This window comes from Pan paniscus, chromosome 15, assembly GCF_029289425.2.
Source record: "Pan paniscus chromosome 15, NHGRI_mPanPan1-v2.0_pri, whole genome shotgun sequence".
NCBI classification, from domain to species: Eukaryota; Metazoa; Chordata; class Mammalia; order Primates; family Hominidae; genus Pan; species Pan paniscus.
The window spans coordinates 107,650,229-107,675,339 of NC_073264.2; the positions used below are offsets into that span (position 1 = coordinate 107,650,229).

At 42.9% G+C, this 25,111-nt stretch overlaps 2 gene segments (V, D, J or C); both read right to left on the bottom strand.

Moving 5' to 3' along the window:
- On the bottom strand, nt 1-25,111 carry LOC117975706 (immunoglobulin heavy variable 4-61-like). The segment is given in 2 exon segments: nt 1-647; nt 25,017-25,111. Coding segments are annotated over 2 exon segments (693 nt in total).
- LOC117975708 (immunoglobulin heavy variable 3-30-like) lies at nt 9,879-11,425 on the bottom strand. The segment is given in 2 exon segments: nt 9,879-11,179; nt 11,281-11,425. Coding segments are annotated over 2 exon segments (375 nt in total).

Genomic DNA, 25,111 nt, shown 5'->3' on the forward strand with positions numbered 1-25,111 from the left:
TCAGGAACTTGTAGGAAAGTTCCTAGTAATTAGTGACACTTTGACTGTAAGAGGAAAATTTGCCTTCCTCCTTCCTTTCCTACCACAAGGATGTGAGGAAGAAGAACCACAGATAATAAAGAAAGAGGAGTCCTGGGGACAGCTGAGGTCCTGGCGAGGAGGGAGACCACTGAGCAGATGAGGAAGCCCCGCCCTCCCGGCACCTGCTCCTGACCCGGCCTCCTGCTCTGTGGGCCCCGCGCGCCCCCTGCTGGTCTTGAGCAGCACCTGCGCCCGCTCCTCCGCCTCCCTGCAGGGAGGTTTTTGTCTGGGCTCACACTCACCTCCCCTCACCGTGCCTCTCGCACAGTAATACACGGCCGTGTCCGCGGCGGTCACAGAGCTCAGCTTCAGGGAGAACTGGTTCTTGGACGTGTCTACTGATATGGTGACTCGACTCTTGAGAGATGGGTTGTAGTTGGTGCTCCCACTATAAGAGATATACCCAATCCACTCCAGTCCCTTCCCTGGTGGCTGCCGGATCCAGCTCCAGTAGTAATAACCACTGGTGATGGAGCCACCAGAGACAGCGCAGGTGAGGGACAGGGTCTGTGAAGGCTTCACCAGTCCTGGGCCCGACTCCTGCAGCTGCACCTGGGACAGGACCCCTGTGAACAGAGAGACCCACAGTGAGCCCTGGGATCAGAGGCACCTCCCATATCCCCATGTCTGGATCCCTGAGACACTCACATCTGGGAGCTGCCACCAGCAGGAGGAAGAACCACAGGTGTTTCATGTTCTTGCACAGGAGGTCCAGGACTCTCAGAAAGTATTTCCCATGTGAGCTGGACCCTGAATTTAAGGAAATGTGTGATGGTTTCCCTTGGGTGCCTAAGAGATTTGCATGTGGGTGGTGCCTCTGTATGGACAGGTGAAAAGGGATGAGGGAGGCCCCAGTCTTTTAGACTCTCCCTGGGAGGAGGATGCTGGCTGTGCCCTCTGAGAATTCAGTTCTCTTCCTGGGGCCTCAACTCACTATGTCCTGGCTCCTCTTTTCCCAGGTGAGGAAACAGATTGCAACAGCAGCTTAATGTAACAATCACGTGAGTTCAGACACACCAGGATTCACTTAACGTTATTTGTAGTTCAGAACCTCCATCAGGTTGAGAGGGAATCGCTCTGTCCCAGGGAGTGGGTCTTAAATAGCAAAACGGCCTCAGAAAACCCAACATAATCTACAGGGAGACCTCAGCACGGCAAGCAAGGAATCACTAAAGCCACCAGGGGGCTCCGGATGCACTGATACGGCCCAGACACATGGCGAGTCCAGGAACTGATGGGGACTTTGGGGCAGCCTCTTTTTTTTTTTTTTTTTTTTTTTTTTTTTTTTTAGGATTCTATGGTTGAAGGTCACAACACTGGGCCTCACTGCTCCCTGAACCTAGCCCAGCACAATATGGTTCACCCCAGTGACTTTTTCAGAACTTTCTTCCTGTAATGAAAGCACGGTGTGATGTGTATGCACTATTGTGTTTACCTAATGAATGTAAAGAGAAGCACATTTCATGCAGCTGTATTTTCATAAATGTCAGACACTCATCATGTTAATGTCTATTTTTCCATGAATCTGTACTGAACAAATTATTCATTCATTGATTTGTAATAGTCTTATTGAGACATTATTACTATACATTAAATATTGCTAAAAGTGTGTAGTTTAATAAGTACTCAAGCCAAGCCTGGTGGCACACAACGGTAGTTTCAGCTACTTAGATGGCAGATGCAGGAGTATTGTTGGAGACCAGAAGTTCGAGGCTACATTGAACTATGATCCCACCACTACACTCCAGCCTGGGTCACAGAGAAGGACCACATCTCTTCAGAAAAACAAACAAACAAACAAAACAAAATGTAATTCCACTCGCGCTCACCTGTGCATCCCCAAAAGCCATCCAAATAATGAACAAACAAATTACACTTAAAAGTTTCCTTGTGTTCCTCTACAATTCCTCCTTCCCAAATATTTTCTTCCCCACCATATTCTGAGTCAGTCCTTCATATTTAATGCTTTAGTTTTGAGTTTCAAGAATTATACAGGAATTATATCGTATGTGTTCTATTTGTGTGGCTTGTCGCACATAACTACTTATGATGCAAACATGTTGAGCATCAACAATGTATTGATTCTCATGATGGATGTTATTACAGTAAATTAGCATGCCATTACTTTTTATCTATATATCTTCTTGATATTTGTATCATTTCTAGTTTCTTAGTATTACACATAGAGGTGCTTCTCAGCTTGGAGATGTAAGCACCCCATAAAAATATGTTATTATTCTTACAACAGCTAATAAACTTACTGATCTGCAAATTAGCACATATACATCAAATTTTTGATGTTATAGGACAAACAATATATCTGAAATCTGAAGAGAGATAAGGACTTGCAGGGAAATAAACAGGAGCAGATGATAATCTTTTCTGGGACAGAGGCTGCCAAATGCCATTTAAGTTAGCACACGATTAAAGTAGACATATTCATTGGATGGTTTCAATTTGAGTGTGATAGAGAAGTTATTGTTTAAATTATCAGAGTGTATACAGTTGAGGAATTCCTCCTGCTATTGAAGCCTTTTTCTTCAGTACTGGGGATACATCACAAAATGCTCCACCCTCTACCCCTTGGGATGGTGCTGTCTGGGAAAGCAAAACAGCAACTATAGGTGAAGTGCATCCGGACACACCTCCCCATCAGCACTACATTGCAAGAGAAATTATCTGTGGAGGTAAAGCCATCAAAACTGCTGTTCTACAGACACTGGAGAAACCAATAAGAACTGGGAGGGGAGAGAGGAATGCACCAAGTCCCTGTCCAGGCCCACCTCCCGTCTTCCCTTAGGAATAATGCCTTATTCAAAAGGAAAAGGCAGAAACTGAAGAAATCAGTGGGAAGACATAGTGGCTGCTGAAGGAACATATGAATAAAAATGAAGAGGCCAGTTGCGGTGCCTCACGCCTGTAATTCCAGCACTTTGGGAGGCTGAGGTGGAAGGATCACCTGAGGTAGGGAGTTTGAGACCAGCCTGACCAATATGGAGAAATGACATCTCTGATAAAAATACAAGATTAGCGGGGCATGGTGTCACATGCCTGTGATCCCAGCTACTCTGGAGGGTGAGGTAGGAGAATCACCTGAACCTGGGAGGGGGAGATTGCAGTGAGCTGAGATGGCACCATTGCACTCCAGTCTGGGCAAGAAGAGGGAAAATCCACCTAAGAAAAAAAAAAAAAAAAAAGAATGACAAGAATGGCCAAGTGTAGATGAAGCGCCCTGGAAACCTAGCTACTTGCTAGTCAGGAGGTTGAGGTGGGAGGATTCTATAAGCCAGGAATTTAAAATCACTGTGAGCTATGTTATGATCACACCACTGCAGTCCAACCTGCACAAGAGAGTGAGACTCCATCTCAAAAAAAAAAAAGAATTAATTAATTAAGAATTTCACATGATTGTAAAGCTACTCAATAGAGGAAGTTAAACTGTGCATCCTCATATCCTCTGGCACTTCTGATATTTTGAAGAAAACAGGTGACCTAAGACCTTCAGAATAAGCTGATGATCTCAAATCATGAAAAGCTTACACACAAGACATTGGACCAGAATCCTCCTCCATATTCTCCTCATTATTCTTTGCTTATAAACAGTCTTCTCGTTTTCTGCAGACCTGGCTGTTGTCCACCCATATTGGAGTCTTGTCTCTTTTCTTACTCATCATTTGTATACTTGCTATTTAGAGTAAGTCATCAGAGTATATGTTTAGGCCTGACTGCTGAGAACTTCAGGCTCTTTCCTCCATCATCTCTTTTTTTAAGCATACAAGGTAAATCTAGTCAGAAATCACAGGAGCTCCCTCATTTGATGCCAATTTGACCTTGAAACCCCACAAAACCCTTCCTGCAAGTAGGATGCTCTGCCCCGCTCCCCACCAAACCATGATAACAACCCTGAGCCAGTCTCCTTCCCTGCCCTATCAAGCCACTTTGGACCTTAATGAGAGACCTGCCCTGCTCTCAGCAGACACCTTAAGGATACAGGTAACTATCCTTTCCATACTCACTTGGTGTGAGTGTGTGGCATAATCAGACTCAACATCCACAGAAAATTTTAGTCGAGATCTCTTGGCATTGGCATGGTGTCGGCTACAATGGATGCTGGGAGCTTGGTGTCATGGCTCCTTCCAAAGGGCAGGCCTGCTCCCTGAGTTAACTCCAGGATGCAGTTGGACATGCCTCCTGGGGTCTGAGAAGCTCCTTTCATGTACTGAAATCCTGTCATTATGTTTTTGTATTCTAGTGTCTCCCTCAAAGTACAGTGAGACCCACGGTCCATTCATGTGTGTATTCAGGACTCTCTGAATTTTATGTATTTTATTCATCTCTCTCTACTACCTTTTCTACCAAATTAGACATTTTAAAATTTGCAATATTTTAATGAGGTGAAATTAGCAAATAAGAATCTTTACATAAAGTGTACAATTTTACAAATAGTGACATAATCCTCACTTTTACTAACAGAGAAAAAATCAATTATCCTAGAAATTTCCTTTTGCTCTCCTGTAGTTTCTCCTTTCTATACCTTCTCTTCTTGGACCATGTCCCCAGTCAACTACAGATCTTTTTATGTAACTTTAAGTTCATTTTTACTTTATAGAAATTATAGAAGTGGAATCGTATGTATGCACTTTTGTTTGTTTGACTTATTTTACTTATTCAGGTACTTGTTATTTTAAGCATGGTGTTGAGTGCATCCAGCAGTACTTGATTGTAACAGTGGGTATTATTCCAGTAAGTGAATTTTCCACAATTTGTTTACCAGTTAAGATGCTGAATAACAGTTGGATCACTTTTGGTCTCTGGGTATAATAAACAAAGATGCTACTTAGCTTAGAGAAATAACAAGCTGAGAAACACATGGTTCTTATTTTTACATAACATGAATAGCAGGCAAAGCAGAAAAGCTGCACACTAATCAATTTGCTTCAATACATCAGATAATTAAAGTTGGGAAGCTCTGTGTGTGTGTCAGTTCACGTGTTTTTGTGTGACAGAGAGAGAAGGCAGGAGGAGAGACCATGCCAAAGAGACCCTATCTGTTTTGACCATAATGTGTGAGGTACTCAAGTAAATACAGGGACTTAGTGCTTGATGGACAATGTCCACATAAGATGGAGAGGACAACTGGATGCACCTCCATATGGGTACATATTAGTATTTACATAAATGCCATTTTCTAATCATATCAACACTCAGACATTAGAAGAGATGTAGTGGAGGGTGTCTGGTGGTGAAATATGATGGTGAGAACAACCCACATCTACAGCCCCTTTTCTGCCCTGTTGCACTTGCCCTGATGCTGAGCCTTGATCCTGCTCATCCTCACCCCCAACAATCATCCTAAGCCCCCATACTGCCCCGAATGCCCCCTGCTGCTCCTATTCACCCCTGCAGGGAGGTTTGTGTCTAGGCTCACAATGAAGGCCCCTCATTGTGTCTTTTGCTTCAAAATGCGTAGTTGTGTGTTCACTGGGCACAGAGCTCAGCTGTAAGAACTGTTTCTTGGATGTGGATATGGACTCTTGAGAAGTGGGTTGTAATTTGTGCTCCCTTCACAACCCATGCACCTGATCCACTCCTGTCCATCTTCTAGGGGCAAGCAGATACAATTCTAGTAGGAAACACTGGTCATGATGGGGAATCCAGAGACAGTGCAGGTGAGGGAGAGGGTCTGTGAGGATCTCAAGCCAGAAGTGCATTGCGAAACACAGTTGTTGATGTTAAGAGGTTCTGGACAACATGGTGAAATTCCCAAATACATGCATTTGTTATGAGCATAAAGAGCTCACTCCTGTCCAATTTGTGAGTCTCCTAGAACAATTCAGTAGATTTTGAGGTTAGATTAAAAAGTATTATCACATGTTCCTTTCCTCAAACTTGCAACCAAATAAAAAAGAGAAACTGCTGTTTAGAAAAATGAACATTGAATTATTACCACGGTGTGCGATAACGATGATTTTTACAATAGGATTGACCTGTGATAACCTGAAGACTGTCCTAATTCCGAGCCACAATTAGACCTGAGCAGCAATCACAGGGAGTGAAACACCTGACTCAGTGAAGCTGCACCTGGGGGGTCTCCGCAGGCCCTGAGTGGTACAGGAACAGCTCCTCCCTCAGACTCAGTCTAAGGAGAACTTCTGCTCTTTATCTGGGGAGGTGAGGGTGAGTGTGTGGAAAGTACCAAACTTGCTCTAATCAAGATCTTTGCACATGGGGAGAACCAAAGTATATGAGAAACAACTGGTTTCAGTTTGGGTCGAACAATTTCTCATAAGAAGGGCAGTACCATGTCTGGATCCTGCACAGAATTCAGAAACAATGAAGTTGGGGTAAAGTTGAAAATTACAACGTTTTGCAGATTGTGTTATTAATTATCTATGTCATCTGAGAAAATGAATTAAATCACATGGTTTTTATATAAAAATTGACAAACAGCATGCTGGCCCTGAGAATGCACCTCCAATCCCTCCAATATCCAGGAGCCCAATAGACCAGGCAGCCAGCTGCTGCACTGCACTCTAACACGCATCACCTGGGTGTGCCAAAGACACCCATCCTGGGAGCTCCTCCCAGACAATGGCTGTGCACAGTGGAGAGATTGAGGCATGGCTGCTGCTGGGACACATGGGAGATCCCTGATGGACAACTGTGCTCAGCGAGGCACCAATGGCCTTGCTGGACTTAGCTTGGACCACGGGGTCATCAGGGAAGCTCCATCAAACTCCCACCCTTCTCCAGCACTAGTTGTGGGTCTGGCATTGTGGGGTGGCAGTGTCTACAGACTCACCCGGCTCCTATGCATTTTTATGCCTCCAAAACTTACATCTGTTTTTGGGACATATGAGAATATTTCCTCTTTCAAATTAGTTTTCTAATCCAGGGACCTCATGATGGGCACAAAACATAAATGTACAGAGGCTCAGAGGGGAAATATTAGAAGCAGAGGAAACCACAGATCCTGAAGGAAAGCAGCCCTTACCCTCCCTCCATCTGCACCTGCCTTGGGGCTGCACCTGTTTTGTGAGTGCTGAGTGTCCCCTTTGGCCCAGATTCCTTTCTTCTTTTTGCAGGAAATTTTGTGTCTGGACTCACACCGATGTTTCCTCACTTGGGACCTTATGTACAGCCATACACAGCCATGTCCTCAGTTCTCTGACTGTTCATTTGCAGATACAGAGAGTTCTTAGCATTGTCTTTGGAGATGGAGAATCTGCCCTTCACAGAGTCTGCATGGTGTATCTGACTTCCATCATCTTTTCTATCTATTACTCACTCCAGCCCCTTGCCTGGAGACTGGTGAACTCGGCTCATTCAGAAGCTACTGAAGGCGAATCTAGAGGCTACACAGGAGAGTCTCAGGAACTTCCCAGGTTGTCTCAGGTCCTCTATGGGCTCTATCAGCTCCACCTCACACTGAACACCTGAAAATACACACAAATCCTGGTCAGAAACTGCCAAACATATCCACTGTTTCTCTCACTCATATCCACTCACTCTCACTCACTCTAGTTCCCTATGAGTCACCTTTTAAAATACCAACAAGAAAAATTCAGCTTAATTCACACCCCATAGTGAGTTCTCTGTGTTCAGTCCTGATTACCAAATGGAAACCCCTGGGAATCCCAGGGCTGTGGCTCTTCTCCCAGAGCTGCAGGGTCAGGTCTGGGCTTGTTTTCACCGGGAGAGGGACCCTCTTTTCATGCCTCCTCCTCTATAGCAAGCTCCAGTGTGGGACGCCTGAGAAGAAGGCAGTGCCCAGAGCAGACGTCCGACTCCAGGAGGAGTTTAGTGGCAATGGTAGCATTTGGAAAAATATTACTTATAATGTGACTGTGCCATAAAACTCATTTAGCAATTATGATTTTTGGTTTTACACATGTGTACAAATACAAATATAACTGCATTAAGCAAACTGTAAGAGATATAAAGAAATAGAAAACAATACAAAAATAACAGAAGACCTTAATACCTCATGACCATAATGTATAACAAATCCAGAAAGAAAATTCTTAATGTGCCTCTGAACTTGAACAACACTATGGAACAAATTTATCTGAATGATATTTACAGAACCTTCCAACCAAGAGTCACGTAATATACATCCTTCTCAAGCACACATTGAACATTCTCCATGATAGGTTATCTGTTACATCATAAAATGAACCTTAACATTTAAAGAGGTAATGCCAGCCCTTCTGTAACTCTTTCAAAAATTGGTGAGGAGTCCACCTTCCTAACTCTTTATATATATATAGTAAATAAACTTTATCTGTTTCTCAGAGATGACACTGTAAACAGTCACAGATTTGCATACAATACAATTATGTCTTGGCTATTTACAATTTACAGTAGTGGTTCTTCCTCTGAAAAATATAAGTACAAAACCTAAGTAAACAATGAGGTACTGCCATTTGGGATTTATTACATGTCATAGCTTAAAGAACTGGCCTTTAGCAAATATTAAACAAATCAACCTGAATAAAATAGTCAATTAAATGATGTATTTTTTCTAATTTATTAGAAAAAATTCCACCAAGTTTCACCGAAAAATGGATTGCATAAGTCTAAAAACAAACTTAAAAATAAATAGGAAAGGCAAGCAGTTCTTCAAAAAGAATGGAAGAAAGGAATAGAAGGAAAGCTCATAAACCAGGTTAAGTCATTCTGAATATCTTTTAAACAACATAAAATTCTTCCCAACAGAAAAGTGAAGAAAAAACTATCACCATTTCTCCACTGATAAAATCTATTTTAAAGGTAGTCTGCCATATACCTTCTAAACTCTTTCTATGAGGCTACCATGATAGTATTACCAGTAATAGACAAAGGCACCACAATAAAAGAAAACTACAGACCAATATCATTAGTAGACATGAATTAATCCCCAACAATAGTAAACTGAGCTCCAAAGCTTTTTAGAAGACCGTACACCATGACCAACTCAAACTTCTGCATGAGATGCATACTTGATTCAACATTCTCAAATCAATCAGTTTGGTACACCACATTAAAAAACTAAAGAAAAAATATCTCAGTAACATTTCATCAGACACAGAAAAAGAATTTGAAAAAATCAGTTTCATTATAAAAACTATGAACAAAGTAGGAAGACAAGAAAACAACTTGAACATAATAAAAGCCGTTAAGAAAGGCCACAGCTATTATTACACTCAATAGTAAAAGGTTAGAATATTTTGGTCTAATATCTGTAACAAGGCAAGAAGAAAGCTTTAGGCATTTCACTTCCAGGCCTCAACATTTATTAAAAACATAGAAAGTTCTGGCATAAATACCTACACAGAGCTTAGACATAAACCCACATATTGATGACGAGCTGATTTTTAGCATGAGAACCATCAATATGACATGTCTAAATTGTAGTGTCTTCCAAAGAGGGTGGTATGAAAACTGGATTTTCCCATGAAAAGAATTAAGAATTTTAGGTTAGAATAAACACAAAAATTCACTCCAAATGCCTCAAATATCTAACTGTAATACCTGTAATTTTAAAACTCTCAACCCTCAAAAAATTAGCAATCTTTTTCTGGATTTTACATTCAAATCACCTACAAAAAAAGCAGAATTGAACAAGTGGGAATAGATTATGAAAAAGATTCTGCAAAGCAACAAAATAACTACAACCTACAGAATTGGATAATATGCCATATATCTGAAAAAGTTTAATGTCCAAATGTGAAAGAAACTTCTACAACTCAACAGCAAAAAGAAAAATAGCCTCATTTTTAATAATCAGTTTTACACCCTTAACACTGTAAGAACCTAGAACTCAGGTTAATGTTTTTCTCCATGAGTAACGGTCCGTCTTTGGGTCTACTTGGCTGGACAATACTGTGTATTGATTTGACAAAACACTAATCCAGGTGGTGGTGTGAATTTTAACAGACGTTATTAAAACTGGAATCGGTTGACTCTATGTTAGGTAGATTATCATTGATAACCTGCTTGCCCTGTTTCCATCAGAGCAGAACTGGAGAAGGTAAAACTCCACGGTGATTAAGCAGCTTCAGCTCTTTCTGAGACTTCCAACCTGCACTTACTGATGGTCGGCCCTGAGGATATTGGATGTTCCAGCCATCCCCCATTCCCTGTGAGATGTCATCCCCTACATCTCACAGGGAAAACATCTTCCTTTTGCAAAAAGCAGGAAAAACAAATGGAAAAAGGAGAAAAACGATGAAAAAAGAAAGTAAATGGATTAGGAACAAAAGAAGCACCAGATCGTTCCTGATACTGATTTGCATACTTTCGTGTCCGGAGAAGGATCAGACGTGAAATCTGTGAGGTTCTACATGACGCTGACCCTGGTTCAGCCTCTCTATTGTCTGTGACCAGGACCCGTAAAGACTGTTCCAGTCAGGGAATCTCACTGAGGTCCCTGTCCTGGGTCTGACTGGAGAAGACTCACCGGGAAGCCCTGAGGTTACTCTGGACTCTGATGGTTGTGACCATGGTTGAGGAATTTTCATCCGTGTCAGCGTCAATCTGCATTTTGTGCCAGGGAGAAAAGGTCCTTATATGCATAGAGAAGACACATTGTGCATTGTTAGGCACAGTTTTCTAAATTTAAGAGGTTCCCTGGGGAACCGTCAGAAGAAGACAAAGTCCCACATCCTGACAGGAAACAGCCTCCATCTGCACCTGCCTCCGGGGCTGACTCTGACCAGTGGCTCCTGAGCGCCCCCTGCAGCTGATTCCCCCCCAGCGTTCCTGCAGGGAGGTTTGTGTCTGGGCTGTCACTGACTTCCCCTCACTGTGTCTCTCGCACAGTAATACACAGCCGTGTCCTCAGCTCTCAGCCTGTTCATTTGAAGATACAGCGTGTTCTTGGAATTGTCTCTGGAGATGGTGAATCGGCCCCTCACGGAGTCTGCATAGTGTTTATTACTTCCATCATACGATATAACTGCCACCCACTCCAGCCCCTTGCCTGGAGCCTGGCGGACCCAGTGCATGCCATAGTTACTGAAGGTGAATCCAGAGGCTGCACAGGAGAGTCTCAGGGACCTCCCAGGCTGGACCACGCCTCCCCCAGACTCCAGCAGCTGCACCTGACACTGGACACCTGCAAACAGAAGGACACCGTAATCAGAAACTGCCATACAAATCCAGTTTTTCTCACTCATGTTCACTCACACTCAATCTCTCTATTTCTCCATGAATCACCTCTTAAAAGAGCAACAAGGAAAACCCAGCTCAGCCCAAACTCCATGGTGAGTCCTCTGTGTTCAGTGCTGATCACCGAATGGAAACACCTCCGACTTCCAGTGCTGGGCTCCTCTCCCAGAGCTGCAGGGTCAGGGCTGGGCTGGTTTTCATCAGTAGAGGGAGGGCCCTATTTGCATGTCCCCCACTATATAGCAAGCTCTGGGGTGGGACATCTGAGGAGAGGCTGGGCTCAGGGCAGATGAAGTGTCCTGGGGGAGATTGGTAATAATTGCATCATTCAGGAAAATATAGTTATATATTATATGATTGTGCCTTGATTAACACTTAGCTCTCATAACTTTATTTTATTCTTACATATATACACAATATATTTAATGCAGGCTTCAATGTTATATTTTACAGGAGATAATTTACATAGAGAACACAGCAGTTGTGCAGTGTCTAAGATAACACATCTAAAAACAATTAGTCCCATTACCTGGGCCTGTGCTCTAACCACTGGAGGAGGCAGCTCCCCTGAGATAACTCCAGGGCAGCGTGGACCATGCCTAGTGAAGTCTGCAGGATTCCCCATTTGTTATGACAACTTTCTGTGATTTACCTAAATACGCAGAGTCAACCATGGTTCATGTGTATGTTTTTGGAAGTCAGTTATATTCCTTGTGTTAATATCAATCTATTTATTGCTACAATTCAGTCAAATATTATCTCATCAGTTTCTTTGTTATTGCTTTATTCGAGTGTAATTAATAAGTAATTCAAATTTATGGTGAATGATTTGAAAAATGTAGACCTATGTTTGCAACCATTCACGCGCACTTCAGTCAGCTTTTGAATAAATTAATCCCTAAATCTTTCTCTTACTCCTCTGAAATTTAACTCACAACCCCATTACTCCCAATAGCATATTCTCAGAAACATTTAAATCTTCTCCATGTTAATTTATAATAGTGGCATCTTCTAAAATTTCTACAAATGTATCATGTAAAATATACTCTTCATTCCTTAGTTTCTTTCACTCAGCACAATTCTTTGAGAATTTAGCCATGTTTTTTTCAATGAGTGAGGCATGACTTGATTTCAGGCTGCATTATATTCCAGTACATAAATATATGCCAAACTATTTAACCATTCACCTGTAACAAAATCTGATTGTTCTCTCAGTTAATGGATCTGATAGAGAAAAGCAGCTACTCGGCATGGGAATGTAAAAATGTGTAAACTATGATCTTATTCTGACCTCAGTAACAACAAACCTGAACAACCACAAATAAAAAAAGAAAACTTTCAACATATCTATGTTGATATCAGAGAGAAAACAAACAATAAACAAAACCTGAAATCTGAGGAGAGAGGAGGCTGCAGAGAGAAGCAGGACCCATGTATTAGTGTACCTGGGCAGATACCACTGGATGGCATTTAACATCGGAACAGGCTGACTTGGAAATATTCAGTGAGTTGCGTGAGGATGCACGCGCTCATAGTGTTAGACTGTGAAACTCCTGGTGCTTGCAGGCTTTTCCTACAGAATTATTATTAATATTCTTGCTGTACTTTATGCAAATAATCAGGCCAAGTTTAAGACTAAAGTTTATTTTGCAAACAACTCAGTCTCATCATTATTTGCTGCTGACAAAAACCAAAACTGGAAAGAGAAACATTATATTTCAAAACATATCATACACTTATCTTTAAATTCTAATCTCCTCAGTTGTTTAAGTATTTGCCTGCATTTTAGACTAACTCTGCTTATTCCTGAGCGCCAATCAATGATCTCAGGCTACAGCCCAGAAGAAAGAAAAAGGGATGGGGAATATAAAAGATCTGTATCAATATTTTAATTCTAAGCAATTATCCTTTAAATCATGCCAGGTGATGGGAATGAAGAGGGTGCTCCTAACCTGGAGGTTTCTTTGTTTGGGAAAATAAATCCCAGGGAGCTAACAAAAGCCAAGCCCTATGCACCCAAATCTTAGCAGGCATAACTACAGCCGCAGTTATCTGGGCATGTCAGCAGCCTTGGAATTTTTTTCAAACTGTCCTTATCACCTTGACCACCTTGTTAGGTTTTCATACATGTCTTCTAATAAACCGATTTGTCTTTTCTCATTTTCAGACCATCAAACTCCAAATGCTCATGCAACTGAAGCCTGGGATAATGGCTCCCTTTTCCTGGGGTCCCTTAGACAGGCCTCCAAGAGAGATCTTCCCAAACAGCATCCCCCGTCAGCTGGAAGCAGGTAAGACTTGTCTTTGTCTCTATTCTAATGACAGTTAGATGTACTTCTTCAAAGAGGAAAATGCTAGAGGGAGAAGGCAGAGAACTCTCCTAGGCAGGTAGGGAAGAGTCCCCATAGAATCTCCAACGCCCCAGGGTCATTGTGCACAGGGAATTGCCTAGACATGCCTGCAGTGAAAATTGTTAATGTTGTCTTTATCACTCTCGGAATAAATAGCCACACATAATAATCTAGCTGCATGAAGATAAAAAATAACTAGTTTGAAATAAGAACAAGTCCCAATAAAATCAAAGTTAGCATGTGGTTTATAACATGATAGACAGGAGACATGGCTGAATGCTAAGAATGTGTTCACATCTATTTTATGTCATGATCAGGAAAACATTTTGTATATTCTTTAGATGAGTCCCACTGAGAGCACTGATTAACATTGATGGATAATACCTCAATAGTAAAAGTAAAGGTTATTAACCAGTAATTTGTATTAAGAACACAAACTTTCATTTAGGATATATCCTTCTATGTGTTATGAAATCAACTGAGAAGGCAGGAATCGTTGAACTTATTAGAGCTGTTTAATAAATTAAAAATGAGAATTAAGTACATATGCTTTTAGAGGGTGCACAACTTTGGAATTTTTTGTGTCGTTTTGTTTGAGACGGAGTCTCGCTGTGTCACCCAGGCTGAAGTGCAGTGGCACAATCTCGGCTCACTGCAACCCCCGCCTCCCGGGTTCAAGCAATCCTCCCACCTCAGCCTCTCAAGTAGCTGGGATTACGAGTGTACACCACCATGCCCGGCGAATTTTTGTATTTTTAGTAGAGATGAGGTTTCACCATACTGGCCAGGCTGGTCTCAAACTCCTAACCTCAAGTGATCCGCCCACCTCGGCCTCCCAAAGTGCTGAGTTCACAGGCATGAGCCACAGCGCCCAGCCTGGGAATATTTTTAGAAACAGAGAGGGTTCTTACGTCTTCTGGAAATCCTGTTGAGATGGACAACAAGGGAAGAAACCCTCAGATGAATTTCTACCTACTAGAGGGCTGATTAATATCATTTTAAAGCAAATGCTAACACACAAAAAGCTAACATGAAACTAAAAAAATATAGTGATTCAATACAGCAACCACTCTAGCTCAATCTAGTTTAAAATATTATCTAACCATGGAGGGCACTGTCATTGTTCATAGAAGACAGAGTCAATCCCACTCACAATCTTCTGGGAATGTTTAAAAAATGGCATCGCTACATAAAAATTATCAATTTTAATAAAATGTAAACTCCCTTGGCCAAGGGTTCTCCCACTTAGCACTATGGAATCATGGTTCACTCCTCAGGGTCCATCAGTTATTACCCTATGACTTGGTAGCTAAAAGGCCCATACGTTTATAGAGTTTACCCCCACAGATCATCTTTGTCCTATTGCATGCATGTGTTACAAAATACTGAAAGTGATTCCTGTGTGATATCCACTCCAATCATGAAGAGTTAAAACTGCCTTTTTACTACATCTTTTCCACAGTGTCTTCTGATCTTCAATAGGGAAACTGAAAGGAACATCAGCAGAAAATACTGCTCTTGAATTATATTGGAAGGAATCTTATCAGAAACTTTTAACTAACTCACTGCACAAAACAGTCAGGCAGTTAATTATTGGCTTCTTGTTTTACAACTAAAGAATCAATTCAGGACAGATGCAGCGGATCTTCCCTATAATCACACCACTTTCAGAAGCAAAGTGAGGGAAATCCCATGAGACCAGGAAATTCAAGCCAACCTGGGCAACATAAAGAGAGGCTATTTCTATGAAAAAATATTTTGAAGAATAAGCAGGTGAGGGGTGGTGTTCCCCTCTAATTCTAGATACTCAGGAGGCTAATACAGGAAGATTACGTGAGTCCGGAGCTCACAATTACAGTGAGCTATGATCACACAACTGTACTTAAAGCTGTGGAACAGTGTGAGAGCCTGCCTCTAAAAACAAACAAAAAAGAATCAATTAAGAATTCCACACAACTGTAAATCTACTCAAATAGGAGATGTTAAACTGAGCATCCTCACTGATTGCCTGGAGTTTCTGATGTTTTGAAGCAGACGTCTCACCTAAGACCTGCAGAATAAGCTGACAGTCCTTGATTGTGAGAAGCTTCCACCCAAGACATTAGGCCAGGACCCTAATTCCCCATCCCCTCCTCCTTTTTCTCATTATTATTTCCTTATATTTCTAAAGTCATCTCATTTCTGTAGATCTGGGTCTTGTCCATCCATACTGAACCCTTATTTTATTTCTTTTTCATTATTTTTATTCTTGCTACCTAGAATAAGTTGTCACTCTATCTTTTGGTGCATGCCTGTTGATTACTTAAGGCTCACTCCTCCATCATCTCCTTTTTTGCAACACAAGGTGAATCTAGTTTGGACTCACAGGAGCTTCTTCATTCAATGCCAGTGGGAGTTTCAAACCTTATAAACCCCGATCTGTGAGTGGGAAGCCTCACTCTGCCGCCACCACTAAACCATTATAAAAACCCTGAGCCAGTCTCCTTTCCTCTTCTTTCAAGCCATTTTAGATTTTCCTGCGAGACCTGCCCTGCACTCAGCAGACACCTATACTGTGCAGATAATACACTTTTCCATATTCACTTGCTCTGAGCTTATGACTTCATCAGACATGACACAAACACTAAATCTCAGTTGAGATCTCTTGGCTTTGCATGTTCTCAACTACAATGGATGGTGTGAGCTTGGTGTCACTGTTTCTTTTTTTGTCACAGATGCTTCTCAAAAGAAGACATTTATGCAGCCAAAAGACACATGAAAAAATTCTCATCATCACTGGCCATCAGAGAAATGCAAATCTAAACCACAATGAGATACCATCTCACACCAGTTAGAATGATGATCACTGTTTCTATCAACAGGACACACTGGATCCCTGAAACAACTCCAGGACACAGCTGGACATGTGATATAGATTTGTTTTGTGTCCCCACCTAAATATCATCTCAAATTCTAATCCCCACATGTCAAGGGAGGGACCAGGTGAGAGGTTATTGGATCATGAGGGCAGTTCTCCCATGTTGTTCTCATCATAGTGAGTGAGTTCCCACAAAAGTTGATAGTTTAAAAGTGTGTGTCACTTCCCCCTCTCTCTCCTGCTGCGCTGTGGGATGTGCCTTGCTTCGCCTTCACCTTCCACCATGATTGTAAGTTTCCTGTGGCCTCCCCAGCCATGCAGAACTGTGAGTCAACTAAACCTCTTTTCTTTGTAAACTCCTCGTCTCAGGTAGTTCTTTATACCATTGTGAAAACGAACTAATATCACGTGACTGGTGGAGTTTGATAAACTTTCTTAATGACAGTTTATAGGGGGGTTGATAGGGTTTGAAACTCCCACTGGCATTGAATGAAGAAGCTGCTGTGAGTCCAAACTAGATTCAGCTTGTGTGGCAAAAAAGGAGATGATGGAGGAGTGAGGCTTATAATCAGGCTAAAGGTAGTACTAATTATACTAGGTAAAATTTGGTATCAAAGCAATTAGACAGAGATAAATAAAATACATGAACAGTCACAGACTCCTGAATATACACATGAATGAGTGCTGAACATTTCTGTATTTTTAGAGAAATGCTAGAATACGGCAAAATAATGGCATGGGGTTAAATAAAAAAATAATAATCTCCACATGAAGTGTTCAATTTTACAAATATGGTCATAGACATTATCATTATCCACATAGATAACAAGTCAATTACCCTCAAAATATCCTCTTGTTCTCTAATTCCTCCTTCCTAGACCTTCCCTTCTCCTACAATATTGACAGTGAACTACTGATTTTTATGTAACTTTAGATTACTTTTCAATATATCAGGTAATAAAAGTTATAGATTTATGTGTGTTGTGGGGTGGCTGTATATACGTTTCTGTGTGAGAGAGAGAGAAGGAGGGAGGAAGGAAGGCAGAAAAAGAGAGGAATCCTACATGGTTGACCACAATTTATGAGGTTCTCAAGTAATTATGGGGAATTAGTCCTTACAGACAAGGCTGATATAAGATGGAGAGGACAACTTGACACACCTAGCTATGGTTATATATTTATATCAATATCATTTTCTAATCATACAAACACATGCATTAGAACAGATGTAGTGGAGGGTGTCTGGTGGTGAAACATGATGGTGACACAAAACGCCTCATCCAGCCCCTTTTCACACCAGCTGCACATGCCCTGAGGTTGAGCCTTGAACCTGCTCTTTCTGAATCCCCACAATAATCCTGAGCCCCCCGCTGTACCAAGCACCCTTTGGTGTCCTGATTTTCCCCCATGGTTCCCGAGAGCCCCCGGCTACCTGCATGCCTCTACAATGGTCTTGAGTGCCCCTTGGTGTCCTAAGGGACCCTGGTGTCCTGAGTAATCCTGTCCATCCTATGCACCCCCACAGGGAGGCTTGGATATGAGTTCACACTGTGGTTTCCTCAGTGTGTCTTTTGCTCTAAAATACGTGGCTATGTGTTTGTTGCTCACATAGTTCAGCTGTAAGAAGAACTACTTTTTGGACATGGATCTGGAGATGGTGACTGGACTCTTGAGAAGAGGCGAGTAATTTGTGCTCCCTCCATGACCTATGCACCCGATCCACTCCAGTACCTCCCATGGGGGCGCTGATGGATGCAGCTCCAGAAGGAAACACTGGTTGTGATGGAGAATGCAGAGATGGCACAGGTGAGGGAGAGGGTCTGTGAGGGCTTCATCAGGCCAAGAGTGCACCGAGAAACACAGTTGTTGGCATGCACAGGTTCTGGAGAACACATTGAAATTTCCAAATACTTAGATTTCTATGAGAATAATGAGCTCACTTGTGTTCAATTAGTGAGTCTCCTAGCGTAATGCAGTGGATTCTGATGTTGGATTCAGACAAATATAGGGTCACATTTTTCTGCATACTTGGAACCAAGTAATAAAGAGAAACTTATGTCAGGAGAATGGCCATTGAACTATCTCTGTTCATGATGATTTTCAGAATAGGCTTGAGATGTGATCACCTAAAGAGTGTCCTAATGCTTAACCCACAATTAGACCTCAGCAGCAATCACTGGCAGTGGAGGTCGCCCACATGGAGAAATGTCTGACTCACTGAAGCTGCACCTGGGGGTCTCTGCAGGCTCTGAGTTGTGCAGAAACAGCTCCTCCCTTAGACTCAGAGTGAGGACAATCTCTGCTCATTCTCTGGGGAAGGTGAGGATTAGTGTGTGGAAAGAACCCAACTTACTTTGCTCAAGATCTCTGTACTTGAACAGAAACAAAGAATAGGAGAAAAAATGATTTCGGTTTTACATAGAATAAATTATCATGAGGAAGGCAATCATATGTCTGGATCTTGCACAGAATTAAGAAACAATGAATTTGGGGTAAAGTTGAAAATTACAATTTCTTTGCAGATTCTGTTTTTAGTTATCTATGTCCTCCAAGAAAATGAAGTCAAATCAGGGTTTTTATATAAAAATTCACAAACAGGGTGCTGGTCCTGTGAATGTACCTCCCATCTCTCCAGCATCAGGGAAACCAATAGACCGGGCAGCCAGCTGCTGCACTGCACTCTTAACACCCGCCACCTGGTGTGTGCCAAAGACACCCATCCTGGGAGCTCCTCCCAGACAGTGGCTGTGCACAGTGGAGACACTGAGGCATGGCTGCTGCTGGGAAGCACTGGACATCCCTGATGGACAACTGTGCTCTGGGAGGCACCAATGGTCTTGCTGGACTTATCTTGGACCACAGAGTTGTTAGGGAAGCTCCATCAAACTCCCATCCCTCTCCAGCACTAGTGGTGAGACTGACATTCTGGGGTGACAGTATCTACAGCCCCACCTGGCCTCCTGTGCATTTTTTGCTTCCATTACTTACATCTGCTTTGGGATAAATGAGAATGTTTCCTCTTCTTATAATAAACTTTTCTAATCCAGAGACCTCAGGGGTGGCCACAGAAACATAAATGTCGAGAGGCTCCAAGTGAAACTGTTGGATGCAGAGGAAGCCACAGACCCTGAAGGAAAGCAGCCCATGACGACCGTCTGCACCTGCCCTAGAGCTGCCCCTGTTTTCTCTGGGTTCTGAGTGCCCACTTTATCCCAGCCTCCTCCCTTATCATTGCAGGAAACTCTGTGTCTGTGTTCACACCAATGTCTTCTTACCTGATACCTTACATATGGTAATACACAGCCATGCCCTCTGCTCTCAGACTATTCATTTGCAAATACAGTGAGTTCTTGGTATTTTCCTTGGAGATACTGAATTTGCTCTTCACAGATTATGCATAACATATCTGACTTCCATCACACTGTATATCTACTACTCACTCCAGCCCCTTCCCTGGAGCCTGGGAAACTGAGCTCATTCAGTAGCTACTGACGGTTAATCCAGAGTCTGCACAGGAGAGGCTCAGGGATCCCCCAGGTTGTCTTGGGTCTTCTTCGGACTCCACCAGCTGTACCTCACACTGGACACCTGCAAACTCGTAGACATCCTGGTCAGAAACGGCCAGACATATCCACTGGTTATCTCAAATTTATTCACTCACACTCTATCTCTCTAGTTCACCTTTTAAAACAGAAACAGTGAAAACCCAGCTCAGCCCAAGCTCCATGGTGAATCCTCTGCATTTAGACCTGTTCACCAAATGGAAACCCCTGGGAATCCCAGGGCTGGGGCTTCTCTCCCAGAGCTGCAGGGTCAGGGCTGGGCTGCTTTTCATCAGCAGAGGGAGAAACCTATTTGCGTGTCTCCTCCTGTATAGCAAGCTCTGGGATGGGAATCCTGAGGAGGGGCAGGGCTCAGAGCAGATAAAGTGCGCTGGGGGAGATTTGTAGTAATCTTATCATTCAGAACAATATCATTTTATATGATTGTGCCCTGATAATCATTTACCAGTCATCATCTTATCCCATTTTTACATATTTACAGAATACATTTAATGCAAGTGTCAACGTCACATTTTAAGGAAGATAAATTACACACAGAACAGAGTGTTTATACAATGCATTCAAGGTCACACAGCTGGACTGAGTTAGCCCCATTATCTCGGCCTGTGCCTCTGACCACTAGAGGAGACTGCTCCCCTGAGACAACTCCAGGGCAGTGTGAGACATGCCTAGTGAGGTCTGCAGGATTCCACCCCTGCCAGAAAACATCTCTGTTTTCTTTTAGTGTGTTCTGCTACTGACCTGAAATACATAGAGAGAACCAGTGTTCATGCTTGTGTACTTTCAAGAGTCAGAGATGTTTCGAGTGTTCATTCCCATCTAGTTTTGGCTCCACCTCAATAAATGTATTCATTTGTTTCTTTGTTACTGCTTTATTTAAGTACAATTAATAATTAATTCAAATATATACTGCATAATTTGGAAAATGGTAACATGTGTGCAACCCTTTAATCACAGCTTCAATTAATTTGTGTACAATTCACACCTAAATCTTTGTGTCACTTCTCTGTAATTTTATCTCACCACCCCATTACTTTCAAAACCCAATTCTCACCAAATATGTAATCTTCTCTGTTGCTTTAGAATAGCTGTACCTTCTGCAGTTTATACAAATAGAAGTTTATGAAGTGCACTGTTAATTTGTTAGCTACTTCCACTCAGCACAGTTATTTGTGAATGCAGCCATGATTTTATGAGAACGAGGATGCCTTGATTCTAATCCTGTGTTGTACTTTAGTTCATAATCATACGTCAAATTGTCTAACATTCACTTGTAATGGATATGGATACTTGAGTTGTTCCCTTAATTTCTGGCTTTCACAGAGAGAGAGCAGTTACTCAGTATGGGAATGTGAAAAATGAGGAAACTATGATCTTACTCTTTCCTCATTAACAACAAACCTGAAAAATTATGAATAAATGAAGAAGAAAACCTTTTAACATACCTGAGTTGCTTTCATGGAGCAAACAAGAGGACTGAAATCTGAGGAGGCAGACACCTGCAGAGAGGACTGGGGCCCACATGTTACCGAACCCAGGGCAGGTGCCACGGGATGGCATTGAGAGAGGAACAGGCTAACCTGGAAATACTTATTGAGGATTTTTTTTAAATTTTGGATGCATGTGCTAATGGTGTTAGATGTGAAACTATTAGTCCTTGCAGGCTTTTTCCCGGGGATCTGAAAAATCCACAGTCAGCTCCCTTATCTGCTGCCCTGCAGTGCTGACAGGAAGAGAAGAACGGTAAGGACTGTGGAACGCCTGGATTCACCTCCACTGTCTCCAGGGGAAATCCACTAAAACCTGAGTCCTATGGCCTGTGATGTGGTCAACAGAAACCAAAGAAAACAGACGATTCCAAGGAGACTCCATCCAGATGAAATCCTTAATCTTCAGGTTAAGTACAATGGAGGAGAAGCTGAGGACATGGCAGAGAAACCACTGTGGGTTGGAAAAGACACTCTACCCCTGGGGGAAGAGGTAAGAACAGGCAACTTGGGAAGGCCACCCTGAGAATCATGATTACTGCATATGCATAAGAAGGAGGTTGTTTTGGAAGGTTGGAGAACGTCCCCGTTTGTTCGAACCCCTTCTCCACATGGTCAACTAGGTCTGCAGAATAGTGAAGTAGCTGCATCAGCTCCATTCTGGCCTCTGTCATGTGACAGTTTTGGTGGATTTGCTTTCTGCTCTCTCATAATTTGTTTCCTCTCTCAACTCCTAGCTCCATTCTTCTTTTAATTCTCACTTTATTGAAGAGATTCATATTTAGCTTAGAATATCAAAACCTTTGGAAGTAATTTTCATCTCAAACCTACCAAATCTAATGAGCTCTCTCCAGGGGTGCCCATCTGTTTTTTTTCTTCCTTTTCTATGGGGTATGTCCCTTGTTTCTCCCTGAGTCCAGCTCTTATTTCTATATGCATGAGGAGTCTAACCATCACACACCCAGGAACATCTTGGAGCAACGTAACCTACCATCCGTCTCCTCAGCCCTCATGTGCACAGTGGCCACTCTGTCAGCTGCTGTATGTGCTTTAGGGCTTTCCATGTAAAGGTGTCTCTCACTTTCCCCCCAAATAAAGTTCCTGGTCCTTAAATACCTTCAAGAGCCAGTCTTCTTTACTGGCCCTTTGTTGCTAATATTGTTTTATTCCATTAAAATACACTGGGAACCTCAGTGACTATTGTCTGACTTCTATTATCCCATTGTCTGACTTCTGCCTGACTGACCCACCCATGAGCTTTAATCCACTGCTCTGCAGCTGATGGGGCCATCTGGACCTTCATTCATAAGAGGTGTGTAATTTATTAGAGAAGACCTGAGATCAGCAGGCGCCTGAGCTCCTCAGAACACAGGTGTGTCCTGCAGTAGAGTGTGTGTGACTGAAATCACACGTCTGTATAACTTGTAGCCTCAGCCCATAAAGTGATGCCAGCTTCTGGCCATTCCTGGGCAACCTGATGTGGGGTGCCCGCAGAAGGATGGGTACATGACAAGGATGTTAGAAACCGATGTGGTGTTGGGGGCATGGACGGCCAAATTTAATTTAAATCTATTCTGTCCTTGATACTTGGGGAAGACTGGGAGAAAGGGAACAGAACTCAGACCCTGTGTAGCTCCTAACTTAGGAAGGGATTCAGTGCAAATTGTGAAAGTTGAAGGAATAGACTATACTTTAAGGGATCATTTCTATAGTTCGTTCGAGGAAGTTGAAGGAAAACAGTTATGTTGGTGATGTTGGTGTGTTTTCCTGTGACTTACTTAGGAGACAGCAGAAGATGTTCAGTGGTCAGTCTCCATGCAGCTGGTCCTCATTGTGCATTTGTTATATCCACATGAAAGATAAAAGAAAATTTTGTGGTACAGGCAGCAGGGCTGGTTTCAGAGACACTGCACCAAGAATGGCCAACAGGTGCCAGGTGCGGTGGCTCACACTTTTAATCCCAACACTTTGGGAAACTGAGGCAGGCAGATCATGCAGTGAGGAGATTTGAGACCATCCTAACACAGTGAAACCCTGTCTCTGCTAAAAATACACACAAAAAAAATAGCCTGGCATGGTGGTGGACACCTGTAGTCCCAGCTGCTCAGGAGGTTGAGGAAGGAGAATTGCTTGAACCCAGGAGACGGGGGTTGTAGTCAGCTGAGATTGCACCACTGCACGCCAGCCTGGCCACAGAGCGAGACTCCGTCAAAAAAAAAAAAAAAGGCCAACAGGGCCATGACACATTTTGATATGAGAACTACTATTTCTGCCAACTTCATATGGAAATCTGAGAGATGTGCCCAGCCTCAGGGGGCTGCTTCTCCCTCCAGGAGCTAACAGAGTTATGTGGTATTAGTCTGTCTGGGTCTTCATAAGAAGACAACAGGAGTGGGTGGCTTAAACAACAAATATTGATTTTCTCACCATTCTGAAGTCTGAATGTCCAAGGTCCAGGTGCTGGCAGGGTTGGTTCTTGGTGCGGCTTCTTCTTGGCTTGCACCTTCTAGTCCACTATGTCTCCACATGGCCTCTTCTCTGCGTGCACAGGAAAAGTGAGAGGTCTCTGGTGACTCTTTCACTTCTTATAAAGACAACAGATCTATTGCATTACAATCTCAGACTTATGATCACATTTAACCTTAATTCCATCCTTAAAATTCCAATATAGATCAATTGGATTTAAGGTTTCAGCATTTGAATTTCAAAGACAGCACAATTCAACTGATGACACAAATCAAGAGATGGTGAGAAGTATTAGAATATTTTTTTTAATTAAGAAGGAAAAATGGGACATTCAGGAACTTGTAGGAAAGTTCCTAGTAATTAGTGACACTTTGACTCTAAGAGGAAAATTTGCCTTCCTCCTTCCTTTCCTACCACAAGGATGTGAGGAAGCAGAACCACAGATAATAAAGAAAGAGGAGCCCTGGGGACAGCTGAGGTCCTGGCGAGGAGGGAGACCACTGAGCTGATGAGGAAGCCCCGCCCTCCCGGCACCTGCTCCTGACCCGGCCTCGGGCTCTGTGGGCCCCGCGCGCCCCCTGCTGGTCCTGAGCAGCACCTGCGCCCGCTCCTCCGCCTCCCTGCAGGGAGGTTTTTGTCTGGGCTCACACTCACCTCCCCTCACCGTGCCTCTCGCACAGTAATACACGGCCGTGTCCGCGGCGGTCACAGAGCTCAGCTTCAGGGAGAACTGGTTCTTGGACGTGTCTACTGAGATGGTGACTCGACTCTTGAGAGATGGGTTGTAGTAGGTGCTCCCACTATAATAGATATGCCCAATCCACTCCAGTCCCTTCCCTGGTGGCTGGCGGATCCAGCCCCAGTAGTAATCACTACTGCTGATGGAGCCACCATAGACAGCGCAGGTGAGAGACAGGGTCTCCGAAGGCTTCACCAGTCCTGGGCCCCACTGCTGTAGCTGCACCTGGGACAGGACCCCTGTGAACAGAGAGAACCACGGTGAGCCCTGGGATCAGAGGCACCTCCCATATCTCCATGTCTGCAGCCTTGAGACACTCACATCTGGGAGCTGCCACCAGCAGAAGGAAGAACCACAGGTGTTTCATGTTCTTGCACAGGAGGTCCAGGACTCTCAGAAAGTATTTCCCATGTGAG